General features: G+C 41.3%; 2 protein-coding genes across 5 annotated transcripts; one reads left to right on the forward strand and one right to left on the reverse strand.

The window, feature by feature from the left end:
* The first annotated feature begins 6,206 nt into the window (after positions 1-6,206).
* On the forward strand, positions 6,207-13,658 carry epoa (erythropoietin a). Of its 3 annotated transcripts, none has more exons than XM_020928912.2 (5): positions 6,207-6,296; positions 12,010-12,140; positions 12,214-12,300; positions 12,908-13,072; positions 13,495-13,658. In XM_020928912.2, exons 2-5 carry the CDS (start codon positions 12,030-12,032, stop codon positions 13,648-13,650), a joined length of 519 nt encoding a protein of 172 aa, XP_020784571.1. In that variant the 5' UTR covers positions 6,207-6,296; positions 12,010-12,029; the 3' UTR covers positions 13,651-13,658. The 3 variants fall into 3 exon arrangements, with proteins under 3 accessions (XP_020784571.1, XP_020784570.1, XP_020784569.1); XM_020928911.2 differs by lacking the exon at positions 6,207-6,296 and adding an exon at positions 6,927-6,996; XM_020928910.2 differs by lacking the exon at positions 6,207-6,296 and adding an exon at positions 7,209-7,323.
* An 887-nt stretch (positions 13,659-14,545) lies between these two features.
* pop7 (POP7 homolog, ribonuclease P/MRP subunit) lies at positions 14,546-19,281 on the reverse strand. Of its 2 annotated transcripts, none has more exons than XM_020928904.2 (2): positions 19,084-19,281; positions 14,546-15,354 (listed from the first exon to the last, which is right to left on the reverse strand). In XM_020928904.2, the coding sequence occupies exon 2, from the start codon at positions 15,349-15,351 to the stop codon at positions 14,905-14,907; it is 447 nt and encodes a 148-aa protein (XP_020784563.1). In that variant the 5' UTR covers positions 15,352-15,354; positions 19,084-19,281; the 3' UTR covers positions 14,546-14,904. The 2 variants fall into 2 exon arrangements, with proteins under 2 accessions (XP_020784563.1, XP_020784561.1); XM_020928902.2 differs by lacking the exon at positions 19,084-19,281 and adding an exon at positions 16,175-16,286.
* Positions 19,282-19,319: the final 38 nt, after the last annotated feature.

The raw sequence follows: 19,319 nt of genomic DNA on the forward strand, positions 1-19,319 counted from the left end.
GCCGTTGGTCAGTCCCACACACACTCCAATTGTTGCTTGTCTTTACAAAGACAAGCAACAATTGGAGCACCAAACTCTTATTTATCTCAGGTAAAAGAAGAGATCAATTTTGTTTTGAATATGAGAATTTTTGTGAGCCAATGTCTTCTGCATTTGAGAGACATGCTTTTCACACTCTATGGTCCGATTCCTGACCCTTCTAAATTACAGCAGAATGTAGAAGGGACTGTCTGCTCAGGCAGGCTTGATTTAGATCTGGTAGATAGATACTTTATTGATCCCGAGTGAAATTCAGGTTTTACTGCAGCAACATTTACACTGTGCTTGCCGCCTTTGTGTCTCAGTCAAAGGTCTGAGTGCAGGAGGACTGGTCAGATAAGGTCAGCAGATCTGTGTAGGGCAATCTGAGGAGCAAAAGAGTCAAAAGTGTCCCTTCTCTGTGTCCTGTAATGGTCCATTCACTCAAAGTATTTCTTCTGGAAGGCTCTCTGCAACATTTGCTCCCACATTTGGTGTAAGAAGCCTGTAGCAGGTGGCAGCCAAATCTTTTCTTTGATCTTACTTACTTACTTGCTTGCTTGGTGTGAACATTTTGAGAGCCATTGTTCTAGGCTTTAGTTACAAATTGAAATAATCAGGTTTAATGTAAGTAAATTTACCTTCATAGGAAATTGCACAATGTGACGTCATCACATTTAAGAATCCAAAAACCACCAATAGGCAACCATACAGGTCCCAATCCATAAACCTCAGAAGAAAGCCCATTATCTAATCACACTCTAGAGGGTTTACAATTGTAGGGGTCATTCTCAAGTCGGACTTTAGTTTTTGATTGATTTGACTGATTGTTACGTGCAGTTATTTAGGATGAGTTCTTCTCTCAAACTCTGCTCCACTATGTGATGTTATGTGGTATTACAGGATGTGCTTCATTCTGTTTTTAAACTATATTCACCTTCACTAGAATCATTTGAATCATTTCAGACCTGGAATTGCCAATCTACTGAACTAATGGTAAAGTAATTAGCTCAAAACACCTGCAAAGGTTTCCTGAGCCTTTAAATGGTCTCTCAATCTGGGTCAGTGGGCTACACAATCACTGGGAAGACGTCCAGACGTCACTGACACCCTCCACAAGGAAAAAGACACAAAAGATCATTGCTAAAGAAGCGGGATGTTCACAGAGTGCTGTATCCAAGCAGATTCATAAAAAAAAAAAAAAAAAAAAAAAAACTTGAGTGGAAGAAAAAAAATGTGGGAGGAAAAGGTGCACAAGAAAAAGGGATGACTGCAGCCTTTAGAGGACAGGCTCTATTCACGCTTATGTCACAAACTTGGAAGACATTTGGAAACATGCGGATGATGACTTCCTTTGGGCTCTATGAGCAATTTCTTTTTTCCTTTTATTAATTACCTTTTAATTAACATATTATAATTTGTCTAAATATATATATATATATATATATATATATATATATATATATATATATATATATATATATATATATATATATATATATATATATATATATATATATATGTGTGTGTGTGTGTGTATATATATATATATATGTGTGTGTGTATGTGTATATATATATATATATATATATATATATGTCATAGTAGTGTTCCATTATGTTCAGCAGATCCACTGTTACAACTAGCTTCCTGTAAGTGACATCGAAGATACAATTAGAGTCCCGTCCCCCATGGAAAGCTTTGGCAGGTCGTGAAAATTGCTGCTGCTGAATGGTTTTAATCACATGCTCAGTTGCATGTTTCCATGCATAAGTGGTAAGTGTGAATAAAGCATATTGTCAAGCAAAATCCACTCAAGAATTTGGGGAAGCTTCATGAGGAGCGGACTGAGGCTGGAATCAGTGCATCAAGAGCTGCTATGCACAGACAAAGCAGGACATGAGACGATGGCATGGTCTTACTTGGGCTCTGGAAAAAAGAACTGGACTGTTGCTTAGTCGTCCAGAGTTCTCTTTTCAGATGAAAGTACATTTTGCATCTTTTGGAAATTAAGGTCCCAGAGTCTGTAGAAAGAGTGGAGAGGCAAAGAACCCACATTTTAGAGCATTTCGTGCTTCCTTCTGCTGACAAGCTTTATGGAGGTGCTGATTTCATTTTTCAGCAGCACATGGTACCTGCCCAGACAGCCAAAGGTACCAAAAGATGGCTCAGTGACCATGGTGTTACTGTGCTTGATTGGCCTACAAACTCGCCTGACCTGAACCCCAGAGAGAATCTCTGAGGTATAGTCAAGAGGAAGACGAGAGACACCAGACTCAGCAATGCAGATGACCTGAAGGTCACTAATGCAGTAATACATGCCAAAGGAGGCTCAACCAACTACTGAGTGCATAGAAATGAACTTTTCAGAAGCCACACATTTCTATTTAAAATATAATTGTTTTAATAGGTCTTATAGAATATTCCAATTTGGGGTTTTCATTATTTGTAAGCCATAATCATAAAAAAAAAAAAATGATTTGGATTTCATTTATTCAACTGAAAAGTTGTCACAGTAATTGTGTCTGGCCTACACCGTGTATAATTACATGTGCTTTCTGATGTTTTTCGTTAGTCCTCACTCACCCTAACATCTTAATGCAACAGTTAGAATGTGATACTCATGTCAAGGAGAAAGCCTGATAAACTGATAATACGGTATTCCACGGGATTCCATGATTGCCATGATCATGGTTGGCTGCTCTTGTGGCAGACTGGTTGGCACACTGAGCAATTTTTATCTTAAAATTAAAAATGTGTTGTTTGTTTTCCTATGTCCATAGTGACCCTGCAAGGAGCTAGCTATGTTAACCAGCTAGGTCTGAATGGCAAGACTTTTTACAACAATGCAACAGACTTTCTACATCAAATATGACAGAAGACGCTTCAGAGGGAATGTCCCGTCTCAAAACTGACCAAAACAACAGAGCAGAGAGAGAGAGGCTGAGCGGAGACTTTCCTGTTGTGTCTCCAGAGCTCACCTGGCTCCCACTGGACACTGCTGTGGTGCCAGACAACAAAAGTGTCTCTCCTCAAACTGGCCTGACACAGGATCTGATGACCCAAGCTGTTGAACTGCACTGAGACTTTTGTTTGAGCTTTTCTGTTATTATTGTATTTTACTGCTCAATGTTTAACGTGCCTCTCATTGACAAATAAATTGAGATTGATTGATTGAGCCAACAGCGGTTCTCAGATCTATGCAGATATAAATACACTGTAACTGGGTTAATCATACTAATTATACTGTACAGTCAATTTCACCAAATTGACCAAACCAATAGACATGGACAGTCAGCTCCAAGCACCATCTATCCCAGTTTGTCTGTGTCTCTGACAGGGTCATGTGCCAGAGGGAGGACATCTGGGAAGGTGGCGCTCACCTGCAGGTGGAAGATAACATGTTCAGGGGCTTCTTCTGGATGGGAGACACTTGTGTGAGCCACTGTGTAACTTTAGTGGTGGGGACCAATTTTTTAATTTTTTTTTTGTAGTAGTACTTTTTAAAAAAATATTATTACCCCTGTAGGGAAATTCTCCTCTGCATTTTACCCATCCTTTCAGGAGCAGTGGGCAGCTCATCTGTAACTGGCATGGCCTTTCAAATCTCAAGCCTTCAACTGCATATTGTTTTGTTCCTGAGCAAGACACTTCAACCACATTGTCCAGTCATAGTGCAGCACCTGGTTGGTCCAAATAAACATCTGCCAATCATAGTGTCAAACGGTTGAATTTGAATAATACATCCTTATTGTACTTTAAAGTTTGATTATGTTGTCTATTGGGTCTTTTTATTACTATAAGGCTTAGACTTTAAGAACATACATGAGAATTATACAGATGTATTGTAAATTTTTCATTCATACATTTTTTATCTTCTCTTGACCAGTTTTTTGTGTTTTACTTTACATGTCATTTCTGTTCTGTAGTACAAATGTATTTGCATAATTCTGAAATCACTGAACTTCACATTAGTTATACAAAAATAGCACTAGTCTCAGACTTTGGTTGAGTCTCTGTCTCGACTTGTTTGTATTGGCCCTGTCTGTTTCAGTGTATCCTTGGACTTATATTTGGCCCAGCCTGGAAGATTGTTTAGGTGCCACATTTTGCAAAAATCACAATAATTCACAGACAGAGAAACAAAGACTTCCGACCTGGGGGGTGTCTCCTGTCCATGGTCATGCTCCCTGGCCATGTGTCCCTTATTCTTCGCTCAAGCTTCCTGTCTCGCGGCGCGCCACTGTGCGGAGCTGGCGGCTCGCCCAGTCCCTTCATCAGTTGTATTATGGAAAGAGCATTCAGGGTTCATTTCTTTTCAATCACCTTCACCTCTGTGACTTTGTTCCTCTCCAAGTGAGGAGTCAGTGTGACTGGCCACCCCCTCATAGCCCCCTCAGGGCCCTATCCTGCTCCTGAAGCATGTCGCGCAGCACGTACCTTGTCTCCCCGTGTCACTTTTACTGAAACATAAGCAAACAGCCCCTTTGACCACACACTGCAGTGTCCAGTAAACAGTGTTGTAAGCCGTAGGTATCACCCACACTGAAAATGGTGTAGAACATTACTATAGTCCATATTATACACTCAGACTGTAGTGTTCATATGAGAACAGTCGCGCTGTAATGTTTATACACAGTCGGGCTGTAGTGTTCATATGAGAACAGTCGGGCTGTAGTGTTCATATGAGAACAGTCGGACTGTAGTGTTTATATGAGAACAGTCGGGCTGTAGTGTTCATATGAGAACAGTCACGCTGTAGTGTTCATATGAGATCAGTCGGGCTGTAGTGTTCATATGAGAACAGTCGGGCTGTAGTGTTCATATGAGAACAGTCGGACTGTAGTGAGAACAGTCGGGCTGTAGTGTTCATATACAAACAGTCGGGCTGTAGTGTTCATATGAGAACAGTCGGGCTGTAGTGTTCATATGAGAACAGTCGGGCTGTAGTGTTTATATGAGAACAGTCGGGCTGTAGTGTTCATATGAGAACAGTCGGGCTGTAGTGTTCATATGAGAACAGTCGGACTGTAGTGTTCATATGAGAACAGTCGGGCTGTAGTGTTCATATGAGAACAGTCGGGCTGTAGTGTTCATATGAGAACAGTCGGACTGTAGTGAGAACAGTCGGGCTGTAGTGTTCATATACAAACAGTCGGGCTGTAGTGTTCATATGAGAACAGTCGGACTGTAGTGAGAACAGTCGGGCTGTAGTGTTCATATACAAACAGTCGGGCTGTAGTGTTTATATGAGAACAGTCGGGCTGTAGTGTTCATATGAGAACAGTCGGGCTGTAGTGTTCATATGAGAACAGTCGGGCTGTAGTGTTCATATGAGAACAGTCGGGCTGTAGTGAGAACAGTCGGCTGTAGTGTTCATATACAAACAGTCGGGCTGTAGTGTTTATATGAGAACAGTCGGGCTGTAGTGTTCATATGAGAACAGTCAGACTGAAGTGTTCATATGAGAACAGTCACGCTGTAGTGTTCATACATAAATATATAATCAGACTGTTTTTAGTCTATTCATAGGCTGTCACAATAATTTTTATATCCACTTATCTCTTTAATACATGATAGATGAAACAATAATTTAATAATAATTAAATGTTTTTAAAGAGTTTTGTACATCTATAATACAATTTTTTTTTTTAGGATAACTTGGATAAGTTGGATGTAATTTCAGTATTATAATGTATTGTCTCGCCTATTCACTGGTGTATTCCCTTTACTGTGGGGATGTGGCCAATGTGTTAGTTGTGTTATATCAGGATTTGTGTCACGTGTGTATTACTACATAAGGCCAGCGGATAATGCAAACACAGCAACACTTCCTGTATGAAGGAAAATGTCCTGTAAGCTTTACACACACACACAGGACTTCCAGGAAACTATTCCTCCGCGTGGCTCCACACGGCTGCAGGGGTTGGATTAAGGACACATGAAAACACTGTTTCAGCTTCTACTACAATAAATGGCATTCCATCTTTGACATCATTGGCTATGTTGTTTTCGTCACAGTTAGATGCAGTGGCACGCTTTGGTAATCTTCTGGGAACATCAAAGATATGACAAGTAATCATTGCTATTCAAACTATTCCGGGAATTTTTAGGTGGACGAAGTCCAACATTGTAACAGGTCCTTCCATTAATATTTGCACGTGAATTAGTGCCCTGCTCCAGACATACACAATTGTCCCGTTGAGCACTGCGACTGGATAACCCTCCTCATTTAAGAATGATCAACCTGCAAGTATTTGACATGGCTGAACTGAAATGTAAGTCAATTTGAATTATAGGCATAAACCACAATTTGACAGGGCAGTCTGAAAACTAGTCGAAGCAAGGGGAGTTTTTGTTGTTTACGAAAACCAAACGTGGGACCCAGAGAGGAAGCGGTGATTATTATTCCTCCAGTGTCAAATACTACAGCATGGCTGAGCGCGCTCGCACACCCCACAGGCTATCGCACCATGGCATATGATAGGAGAGCAGTAGTAACAGCAATATTATCCAAAAACGGACTAAAAAAAACAAAGGCGGTCCTACTACGAAAAATAATTCTTGTGTGAACAGCAGTAGCGAAGGGCAATAAACACAAAAGTTTATAGGCAATAACGAGACCCATTAAACGCATTAAAGGAGTAAAAGTTAAATTTGCTGTTGAACTGTATGGCCTTCACAGTGAAGAACACGGGAGATTCATGGGATGTCTACAGAAGATGATGTTTTACGGAGGGCTTTAACCTATATTTAATACAAATGACAATCATTTCCCTGTGCGGAGGGGGGCAGCTCAAATTGTTATCACTGAAAGTGCAACTTAATTTTTGAAGTCATCAATAAACAAACAGGATCAGTTTTTAGAAACACCTACCGGATAAGTGCCGAAGATCCAATTAATAGGCAATAGACGGACTCATGGAGCAAACCGCGAGGATCCAGTGAAGGGGGCACGTTCCGCTATGGACTTACCCAGTGAGTTACAACCATGCCCAATGTTTTTCCCTGTTCTCTATCTGTGGACATGATTCTTTTTTCCTTCTTTACACAAAGGGGATTGTATGCATGGGTTGATGTTTGACCGCTCAGCGCTGCGCGTAAAAGGCGCCTCCTCGTAAGCAATCACGTTATCGCTTCACTCAAAGGGGAGGTAAATAGTGTGGAAGTTTTAGTCAGAGCACCGCAGTCATGTAGTGTGCGGTAGACCGCTCGCCCCTAGGGCTTTCTGAGCAGCAGCCTTGGAGGACTGGCGCGCATGGATGCTGGATCTCTCGAATTTGATTGGCCCCTCTAACTCGATCAGTAAGGCTTTTATTCATTTTCCACAATGTTGTTACGTGACGGCTTCTTTAGAGCAAATGTTGCAGCAAACTGCTGGAGGTAAGGGGACTTTGTGCGTGTCTGTGACTAAGTAGACAGTGCAGCATCCAGGAGGACGTGCGCATAGGAGAGGTCTGGCTATTTGGTTAAGACAGAACGTTAGAGATTGCACACTGGAGAAGTGCATTGGTCATGGCAGCTCATATATTAGAGGTAGCAATAAAAGTAGTAATAAAAATCAAGATCAACTGTGCAGTTCTGAGATTAAGTAAGGATCGTTTAGTTGTGTAAGTAGTTCCTAGAAAGCAGCTAACTAGGACAATTTACAATAATTCGTTTTAACGTTATTCAGGCATCACATGGTTCTTCAAAAACATAACAGACGTTGTTATGGCACTGCTAAGGTATTTGGCTTTCCCTAAGTAGCCCTTTATGTAGACGCTGAGTGGGCACTTCTGATGTTATGTCATCCATATGTTAGTAGATAAGACCCACAGGTTACCTAAAGCAGATAGTCCTGAGGCATCCAACAGGATGTGATGTCACAGCGGTGTCACCTCTGATTAGGCTGCTTTTTGTCATGTCATGGTTGAGATTGTGGGACCTGACTGACCTTTAAGTGCACTGCTCGTCTGTGCCACTGACACACTTGTTAAGAGTAGCTGATGGTGCTGCTTTATGTGAGCTGTCAGATCCGGGGTCAAACACGTGCTCTGTGCTTGTGGTCTGAAGGGTCACTTGGGTTTGTGGTTTTACTTTGGCCACAGTCCTAGATTACAAATTCCACCAGAGTAGTGAGACAGAGAGCTAGTGTATACAAGGAGAAGATTGAAGCATTCTCACGTAGGCAGGGTCGAGGTGAAAGGGCCATGGTAATCCTCTCACACACGTCTGGCCATGCTCTTTCCTCACATTATTACACCACATGGTGTCAAATGTTTAGGCAGTGAAGCTCTTACCTCAGCAACATATAGTTGTTCACATTTCAGAAGGAAATGAGTGTTCTTGAACACCGGTATGGTTCACTGTGAAAGAGCCGGAGGTGCCACCAGCCCATTCGTAGGACATAGGTTCTGCTGAAAACAGACAGATCTATCTCTATTTGATCCTTCTGCGTCACATTTACAGGCCTCTGAAAGAGTGCATTCAGTGCACTTGATACAAAGAAACATGATGGCCTCATGATGAACAGCACAATCTGTAAATACTGCAGATCTGCAGCAAAGCCAATTTATCTTTGGCTGTCAGGACTAACTTATATATTACATATTCATTGCACTATATGATATTGTCAGTATAGTAAATTAAACCTTATTTGCACTATGAAACCTTTCTGGTGGAGGGTCCGCCACCTAATGATCTCCATGAAGATGTTCTTGTTTTACCTAGAATGTTTCACAGCACAATTTGGACTTAATTATCTCTATGCAGCAGGTGCAAGCAGGTGATGCCACCAGACTAACTTACAGGTTAGATCTGTGGAGAAGTAACCCCCCTCATTTTTAGTAAACAAATGATTTGTGTCACATATCACATATGTATATGTAGACATATCGACACATGTCCTGCAGAAATTACTTTGAGGACAACCGTTGTTTATTCAAATGTTCCCTCCAGCAGAGTAAAGACAAATGAACAAAGCAAAAACAAACAAAAGAGCATGCTGGTAAAACACTGAGGTCAATATCATACAGAAACATGTGTGCCAAGAGTTTTCAATGATAGAGAATGGGTCGCAAGTAGAGAAGAGTATTACTTTTCCCAGAAGAAAAATGTTGATCAGTTTTTACGCAAATAGTTTAAAGATAACTGGGCACACACAGGTGCAATAAACAACACACAGGCTATTGGCTACATGTTGGCCAAATTATTTTTTTAGGAATAGTTTTTGAGGAACTTTTCATACTGCTGCTCTGCTATTCATTTTTCTGTTCTGTAATTTGTAAACATGTCTGCAGTTGTGTATGAATAGATGTGGTTTTTAGTTAATTTTAATTATTAGGAATGGTTTGTATTTAATTTAGTCACATATGGATTTTTTATTTTTTTTTGAGCCAATACAGATATCCGATATTGCTGCCATGTCTGATATTTGCCAACATCAGTACTAAGATGTTAACATCCACAGCAAGCATCAAAATGTATTTATCTGTGATATAAAATAAATAGTAGCATGACTGTGTAAACGTACAGCTATATTCTTAGCCTAATACCTCTTCTATTTCTATATTTACTCATGTGTTTGTTCAAAAAGACAAATCTGATGTACTGAGAAAACCTGGAAATGACACACGGGGACACACAGACTGAGGCAGGTCGGAAAAATATTGGTGACAAATATTTGCTTAAATGGCATATTAAACATTAACCAGTAACCGGAGAGAAAGAGTTTTCTCATAATATTGCTCAACTTACCCCAAAACTTATCCCTCAGCATCAAGTCTTAGGAGACACAACATGGCTGAGAACGCTTCCTTGTTTTCATCCTGTTTTAATGAAGAAAAGAAGCGGGAAGAGAGCAGTGAGTGATAAGTGATCAGGGGCTAGGACTAAAACTCATGTCCAGTGGTCAGTGATATGGTTGGGGTTTTTGAATCCAGAGCTCCATATCCAGTCCTCTGTCAGTAAAGCATGTGTTTTGGAGTAGAAGGAACATTTTAGAGGAAGAAATTTGATATTTTTTTTGTGTTAAATGCACAGATTGAAAGGTCTGTGCTGTTCATGAAATCAGCACTAAGAGACATTAAAAAAAAAGAAAAAGAAAAAAGAAAGATGAAATAAAATGTGATCAAATCAGATTTAATCTTTTCAAGGACCACCCAGGGCAGTGAGGAGCACAGAGGGAATAAGGAGCAAAGAGCGAGTAAGAAAGGCTGAAGAGCAAAGGGTGAACAAGAGAGACTGAGAAAAGAGTGAGGGAAGGGGAGTGAGAAACAAGAAGTGAGTGAGAGGGAGTGAAGAGAAAAGAGTGAGTGAGGGAGAGTGAGAAGAAAAAAGCGAGTGAGAGGGAGTGAAGAGAAAAGAGTGCGTGAGGGAGAGTGAGGAGAAAGGGTGAGTGAGAAGAAAAAAGTGAGTGAGAGAGAGTGAGTAGAAAAGAGTGAGTGAGGGAGGGTGAGGAACAAAGAGTGAGTGAGAATGATGAGAAAAGAGTGAGTAAGGGGGGATTGAGAAACAAGAAGTGAATGAGGGAGAATGGGGAGAAAAGAGTGAGTGAGGGGGGAGTGAGAGAGGAACAAAGAGTGGGTGATGGCAGGGAATGATGATCACAGAGTGAGTGGGGGAGTGAGGAACAAAGAGTGAGTGAGAGCGAGGAAAAGAGTGAGTGAGAGTGAGAAACACAGAGTGAGTGAGTGAGTGAGTAGAGAAGAGTGAGTGACGGAGAGTGAGGAATAAAGAATGAGTGAGAGGAGAGTGAGGAGTGGGTGAGACGAGAATGAGGAGAAGAGAGTGGGTGAGAGGAGAGTGAGGAGAAGAAAGTGGGTGAGAGGAGAGTGAGGAGAAAATAGTGGGTGAGAGGAGAATGAGGAGAAAAGAGTGGGTGAGAGGAGAAAGAGTAGGTGAGAGGAGAGTGAGGAGAAGAGAGTGGGTGAGAGGAGAGTGAGGAGAAGAGAGTGGGTGAGAGGAGAGTGAGGAGAAGAGAGTGGGTGAGAGGAGAGTGAGGAGAAGAGAGTGGGTGAGAGGAGAGTGAGGAGAAGAGAGTGGGTGAGAGGAGAGTGAGGAGAAGAGAGTGGGTGAGTGGAGAGTGAGGAGAAGAGAGTGGGTGAGAGGAGAGTGAGGAGAAGAGAGTGGGTGAGAGGAGAGTGAGGAGAAGAAGAGAGTGGGTGAGAGGAGAGTGAGGAGAAGAGAGTGGGTGAGAGGAGAGTGAGGAGAAGAGAGTGGGTGAGAGGGATTGAGTGAGTGACAATTCCAGAGTGAGTGAGTCCTGTGTACGGGCCAAAAATTTAGTATGTGTTCAAGTGCTGCAGAATGCAAATGCTGTGATAAGTTGATGGAAAACGGATCAAGACAGCTTGAAGTGCTAAAGTTTAGCATAGAATACAAGCCTAAAGTCTTGTAAAGTTTCTATGCCAAATAAATACATGAGGTCATTTGAACTCCCACAAGGCACCAGGACCCTGATTATGTACACGGAAGCTTGACTGATTCAGATCTGCGTCAGAACGCCTGCACTCTGCTACACAGAGACTGGTGCTTTGCTATAAACCAGCCTTGAGAAGCAGAGAGTGAGGGGGAGGGTATGACGTAAAAGTGAGCAAGAAAGAGTGAGAACAGTGAGTGAAAGTATAGCAAAAATCTTCTAAGCTTAACTGCAATAAATTGATTTTGAAATGACAACTAATTTAACAATCATATGAACAATACATGACTGAAAATGACTTCATGTCTTAGAGATCAGGAATCAACATGAGGGAAAGGAAACACTGGTATCAGCTGAGCTTAATCTGAGTCAAAATGTACTTACAGGCTGACAAAAAATAAAAAATTAAAAATGTCTGCAAAATAAAGATTAGAGTTGCAGTCATTGAGTGTTTGAGGGGGGAGTGAGTAGGAACTAGCAGGGTGAGCTTCTGTTTGTAGAGCAAATAAACTAGTTAAGCTGTTAAGCAAGCACACACATGTAGAAATAGGCAGAAAGTTGTGAGAGTATTGACCTGCTTTTGTCTGCAGGACTGCTCACCCTGCTGCTGATGCTGTTGGAATTGTCCAGACCCGCCCTACCGTCCCCTCTGAAGCCCATCTGTGACCTCAGGGTCCTCAACCACTTCATCAAGGAGGCACGAGACGCCGAAGCCGCTATGGTGAGTAACAACAAACATTAGTGCTGAATCCACACTGAGTGAAGCTGTCACTAACTCCCCTCACCTCCTTTAGAAAGTGTGTCGAGAAGGATGTCTTCTGTCTGAGGCTCTCACTGTTCCTCAAACCAGAGTTGACTTTGAAGTCTGGGAAAATAAAAATGTAAGTCACGTAGTCTTCTCAAACAGCACTACTTATATTACATATAATGGGCTCTTATGAGCTTTAAGTCATATTGCAATGTTGTCAACATAATAACATACCTAAAGTTGTGTTTTGTTTCATTCATGTAATGAAATAGGAGTAATCCTGGATTGTTAGTCTGTCTACATCTCCAAAGATCAAACTGCTCTGTTCCACCTTGTGGTGTCATTTAGTGGTGATTTTCAAGTTAACAGCTAAATTTTACCTTTTTTCAGTGGAGATTCATTCTAGTGATGGAGTATGGAATTTAAAAACAGTGTGGCACTTCTTGTATTCCCACATGACATCACAAGGTGGAAAAGAGATTTTTATTTGAAAGAAAAACTCAGCCTTAATATGCAGGGTTTGTGTTAAACATGTGTGAATGAAACAAAACACAACTCCAGCTAACTTTTTGATGTGCAAACATTATATAGTATATAGTATATAGTACATATATAGTATATAGTATATATATATAGTATATATAGTATAGTATAGTATAGTGTTATATGGGTCCTTGAAGGAAAGTGTGTTAGTCCTTTGTCTTTAGTGTCAGTTTTGGATAATCTCATGTCGTTTCCAGGCATCAGAGCAGGCCCTGGAGGTGCAGTCTGGATTATGGCTGTTGCAGCAGGCCTTGAATCTCCTGCGCACATCCGTCACTAACACACAGCTGCACAGCCACATCGACTCTTGTATCAGCAACCTGCTGAGCCTCAGCGCTGTGCTGCGGAGTCTGAACCTCCAGGTGAGCTCCTCCTTCCTTGCTACAGCGCACGTACGAGTCATGTTTAGGCCTGTCATAATAACATTTGAATAAACTAAAAAAGTGAAACTATTTTATGACACAAATCAGGACCCCAGCAAAACATTTTTAAATAGACAGTCTTGTTTAAAGACCTGAGCTGAACCTGTTAGTCATATAAGTTACTTATTTCAATTCAGCCTTTCACAGCTCAACTCTCACTGTATTACAAAAAAAATCTCGGTATTCTATAAAGAAAATGTACTTTCATATATTGAACAATAAATCACTGTAGTAATTATAGTGACAGGCCTAGTCATGAGAGTGCACCACACAGCTTTGTGTAGGTATCCAACATGGAAATGATCTATATCATTATCAATATTATGGTTATTGGGTAAACATTAACTTATTTTATGTTCTAGGAATATAGTCCGCCTACAAGTACCGTGGGACTCGAGGGAACGTGGACAGTTTCATCACCAACAGAACTTCTACAAGTTCACTTGAACTTTTTGCGTGGAAAGGTGCGCCTGCTATTGCTCAGCGCACAGGCGTGTCAACAACATGATGTCAGCTGATCGTTCCCTCCTCACACAGACGCTCTTGTGCATTCAAAGCACTGCACTGTAGACATGCTAGGTCAAGCTAGCACAAGGAATTCTAATGGTCAATTGAAGAGAGCGCTCCCTGGTGGACTGTACGTTGGTGGATATGAGGCAGAAACAGGCCTTGTAAACCCTGCTCTGAGCTCTTCTTCTAGCACTCCTTTGCACTTTTATTGTGGATGGCCTGAGGTTGTATGGGGGATCACTGCTGTGTACAGTGTAGACTTACATTTAGGCTACTGCTGCCTCACCTCATGTGCCTGAACATTTAGCCACGCCTCATGTGTAAGTCTTAGTTTGTTCTAATTTTTAATATTTTTAGTACTATTTATATGAAGCTGCTTATTGACAGTGGTATATTTGTATTGTCTTTGAGGTTGTGGATGTTTAACTGTGGGCTGTAACTACTATTTATTATCTAATATAATGGCTGCCGTTTTTGAGCAGAATGAATGTAACTGTATGACAGCTCATGTTTGAGAGTACGAGGGGGCAGAGAGGACTTTATCTTTATCTGCCACTACAGCAGCGCCATGCTGACTGTCACTGCTGCTGGCCTTCACTAAATATCCTGAGAGCTCCTGATTGCACAAAGCTTCCCATCATCTGATGTCAGCACTGTTTCCCTTTCCCACTTGTGAGTCCTGAAACTGGAGGTTCTCAGACAGTCCTGGGGCCATAACGCTGTCAGGCTTCCGCTCTGTTTGTTTGCTTTTTGGAGCCTATAGTCTTGCCATGCGTCAAAAGCAAGAGGTTGTTTGATATGTTTGGCTTTGTTATTTCCTGTTTTTACACTGTGTATTTTTCCATGATTTTCTATTTAAATATAATTATTCTTGGATAAAAAAAGATTGAATTTCAACAGAAGGGGAGTCTGAATTATTTATTTTATTATGGGGTCCTTGCTACTACAGATTGCATATTTCAGAAATACTGCATTCATTATAGACCAGAACCAGACTGACTCATATGAATTGATAGTGTCACTTATCATTTAAGGACACAGAACTTAACAATATCACCATGTGTTTGATAAGATTACAACCATACTCAATACGGACACCTACTGGACACAGCTACAAAGTCTATCATGCTCTTTTTGTTCCAAGGCTTCACATGGTCTAATAAATCCAAAGGAAAACAGGTGTATAAATAAAATAAGGCATAATTTCCACAGTCCTTTTTTTTTTTTTAAGAAAGAGTTCTCTCTCTCACAGGAAGTAAAGTTCACTGGGGGTCAGGATAGAAGACTTTTATGTGTATTGCAGAGTTGTTGCGTGTGCGTGTCATTGGTTCCCCCGTCTCATCAGGGTCCTCTGGCTCCAGATCATCCACCAGCTCCACAGTAGAGGTGTTGGTGGCCAGCTGCAGTGCTCCCTGGCTGCTGGCCTGAAGCTGGAGGGCTATGTTAATGGCTCTGTTGATAGCTAAGCCCAGACCATGGACACAGATCTCCCGATGACCTCCACCTTCCAACAGTTTCTGACACCTTGCCAGTTGAGCCCGGAAGTCCGTTTTCATGTTCACATAGACATCATTACGCCTTTTGGGCAGTTTGCGAGGAAGCCGTTTTCTCAGGGTGTACTCCACTGGGTCCATCTCCACCGCGGAGCTCAGCGTGTCTGGGTGCGCTGCAGGGGGAACTCCAGGGCTCCTGGGCTCGCTCATCATCATGTGCTAAACACAGTAGATTCATTAGCTTCTAAGGGGATTCAGACTAAAAGGCACAAAGTATCCTTCAGAAAATCAATACATTATCCATGTGAAATACTTGCTAAAATAAAACTATTAAAAACATTACTAGTCAGATTAGGCCTATTGCAACATTATATTAGTAATTTTAGAAATGAAATATAAAATAAAAGGATAAAAAAAAAAATAAAGAAAAATGTTTGATAATTTATAAAGCATATAAATAGAGCTCTTTGGCTCAAATGTCAAAAAACTAACGTATTCGTAAAGTCCATGTTTGTGTTAACACGTGTGCAAAACGCCCACTGAAATTCATTAGCCAAAACAAATGAGCCGTTCATTCAAAAGTATTAAGACAATATAGTGTGATAACTGGGTTTACCAGATGTGACCCTACAGATTGGGTTGTTCAACGATCAACGGTCTTTTTACACATTTTTGCTAATGTATCTCAATGGACGTGTTAGACTTCTGGTCACAAACTCAACAGTTTTGGCTTTCAATCTCGAGCTTTAATGAGCCTGATCACCACATCACGAATCTTGAATTTCTTTCCCCTTGCGAGCAAGCATAGTGAATTACAGCCTAAACCACAACATGGACACAGGACAACCTCATGAGTTAAGCCATAAATAGTGGCTAATGAGAGTACATGAAATCCTCATGTACCAGTATCGAGCCCTGCACCGCAGATCGCACACTGCATGCAGAGCTTATACTTCCGAGGGTTAGCCCCGACACATTCCAGGCACAGGTAAACTCTGTTCAACACCGAACTGCATCATTAGACGGAAAATATCCGTACCTTTACAGTGCTGTCAGATCTGAGTACTCAGTTTGTTCTCCGTAGCACCGTTCAGTAGCACCTCTCGGCACGGTTTAGGTGCTGCTGCTGGTGCTGGGCAGGCAGCGTTAAATATGTTCTGCTGCCCTCTTCTGTTCCGGAGTCAGAATCAGAAAAAAGCTTGTTATCATCTCAGATGGAGGACAGGGGCCTATATAACTATGGAAGATGGCAGGGCCTGCCAGTTCTGCACTGAGCTGACTGGTTTCTATTATTAAGCTGTTGAAATATTGGAGTTTACTTTACAGAATTATATATGTAATGATCCATGTAGGCCTATGTTATAGTTATCTGCCATCTAACTAAAGCTTATCTATGTTTTTGTTAAATAATTGTATCTTTAGTATAATTCAGGCTTGAGAAGTGCAGTCAGAGAGGGAAGGTATATATAGTCCATACAGAAAAGGTCTCACTCAAGTACCCTCGATCACAATCTGACACATTGTTACATTACATCCCCCACCCCCTCTATCAGAAGCTCAAGAAGACTTTATTGAGCTTTATTTTAACACAGTCTCACCAGAAAGAGCTTACTCAGTTAGAACTACAACAGGTGAGATGATTAGTGCTGTTAAACAACAAGTGTCTCACTCATAAAATTATAACGGCATGTGCAAATCAATACCCCGCGCAAGCAGCACGGTCTCCTCCAGAACATCACAATCAGACAAATCAAATAAAACTTTATTTATAAAGCACTTTTCATACAAAAATGTAACACAAAGTGCTTCATAGAGATTAAAAACAATCCCACATATCCACCCACCCACCAACCCCCACAGCTGCCCGACTCGACACAACCAAACAACACAGACACCCAAACACACAAACACACAAGCACACGCACACGCACACGCACACGCACACGCACACACACACACACACACACACACTAACCTGCTAAAATACATAAAATGACACATAGTAAAGTGTGAGGCTGAATACAGGCGAACCAGTTGAGAAAGCACCATCAGAGGAGCCGTCTACACCAGGAGCAGAGAGATGTCCACCACCACCAGGAACCACCAGAGGGGCCAGGGGAGAGATGAACCCCAGGCACCATCCCTCCACCAGGAGCCCACAGGACAGACCCGACAGCTACAGCCGACCCCTGCTCCTGATGCAGAGGGCTCCTACAGAGGAAACACTGGATATCCTAAAAATAAGCCTAAAATAAATAAATATAATTAAAACGTGTACAGTAGAAACAAGACAACATCCCTAACAAGCCGCCTAACTAACTTCACTAATCCACATGTTGCATAATGCACTACAATTTAATCACTTTACTCAGCACAATGCTATATAGCAAAGCCCAAACTTTTAGGCATTCAGATTGGAGTTGTCATTTTCTAATAATTTTCCATCTGCAAATAACAGGATGTGATGGAGCATGTAGAGAGCTGCATCTTCAGCCCCTTCACAGTATGCAGATCTACAGCATCCTGAATCGTATGCTTGAGAAGAAGAAAGCCAAGCATCTCCATTAGCTTCATATCATAGGAAACAAAAGCCCCCAGTCGGGAGTCAAACACTCCACCAAACAATAAGAAAAGCTATTTCGTTCCAGTTTCAAATCTCTCATCCAGTTATCCATGCTATCTCAATCAAAGGTGGCACATTGTTAAATGCCTCATCTGGCATATGTTAGACATATATCTGGCATATATTAGTTGCATTGTTAAAAGCTCAAAATCTGTTAAGCAAAACATAAGCAGTTTATAGTAATTTGGCATTAGCAGTGAGTGACAGCCTACAAATTTATAACAACAGTTGGATAGTTAAACACCTACTACAATTAAACACCTCTAAATCCAAATTCATTTTAATCAGTCCTCCTCAATCCACCTTGCATATCAGCAATAGTCTCAGCCTTCTCGATTCCAATATGCTACCAGAAACCTTGGTGTCAAAAAAAAAAAAAAAAGTCATCCTTTCTCCACCTCCATGTCCTCTTCCACCCTGACCTGAAAAAAGTCATCCATGAGCTCACCTTCTCCCATCTAGATCATTGCAACTCCCTCCTCTCCAGCTTTGACACCAAATCTATGTCCCGCCTCCAACTGCTTCAGAACGCAGCAGCAGCTAGGCTCCTCACTAGTTTTAGCATCCCTTCACTGGCTGCCTGTGCTTTTTAGAATTGATTTTAAGATTTTTCTGATCACTTTAAAAGTTTGTTTAGGTCTGGCACCAAGCTACATCTCAGAACTTTTAACCCTGTACAAGCCCTCCCACAGCCTTAGATCCTGATCCTGTGCCAAGGTCGAGGCTCCGGACGAAGGGTGATCCGACGAATCTTTTCAGTCCTCAGCTTTGGAATGACCTGCCTGACTCACTCAGTCGGTTGTCTGTTTATAATTTAATTTGATTTTTTTTCAGTTATTTATTTATTAGTTATTATTAATTTAATTGTTTAGTTCTGTTTTAATTATTGTGTTAACTGATCTCTTTTTTATATCTTCCTTTCTGTATACTATTTTTATATGTGTGTTATTGTTCTGTGATGAGTGTGCAGCAATAATCCAGCCATTACAATAAAGTTGGGGGCCTCTTTATATTATAAAAAAAAAGTCATAAAATAAACAATATACATTAGACTTAGACTAACTTGATGGATTTATGTTATGGTACGTTCTTCATCAAAAATAAACTTTGATCAGATCCAATCAGCTAACTAACACTGTGTTTTTGCGCCCTCTACCGGCAAATAGCAACGTTTGTTACAAATATAATGCAATAATAGCACGTTTTGTTTTTAAATGAATATGGTTACACATTAAGCAAGCTCAATTTATTATTAGCCTGCTACTTGACGTTTAGATGAAGCTTTCATTTTTTAAACTTGTACTTAGGCTAAGAAATCTTAATACCAGTTCAAATATAGTTGAGGTACTTGGTCCGATACGATTCCCGGCTGTGGGCTGCTCCTCCGGCTCTGTTCCTCTGGCGGTGCTTCTCTGGTGGTGGGTTCTCCTCTTGCAGTGGGTGCTTGTCGGGTAGTGGGTGCTCCTCTGTTGGTGGGTGCTCCTCTGGTGGTGCTGCTGTGCTCTGCCGCTTGGCAGTCCTCAGTCACGTGGTGTCATACGGACCGCCATGTTTCCGAAAC

The sequence above is a fragment of the Boleophthalmus pectinirostris genome, unplaced genomic scaffold, assembly GCF_026225935.1.
Source record: "Boleophthalmus pectinirostris isolate CB_2022bp ecotype Guang Dong unplaced genomic scaffold, ASM2622593v1 HiC_scaffold_20, whole genome shotgun sequence".
Classification (NCBI taxonomy): Eukaryota; Metazoa; Chordata; class Actinopteri; order Gobiiformes; family Gobiidae; genus Boleophthalmus; species Boleophthalmus pectinirostris.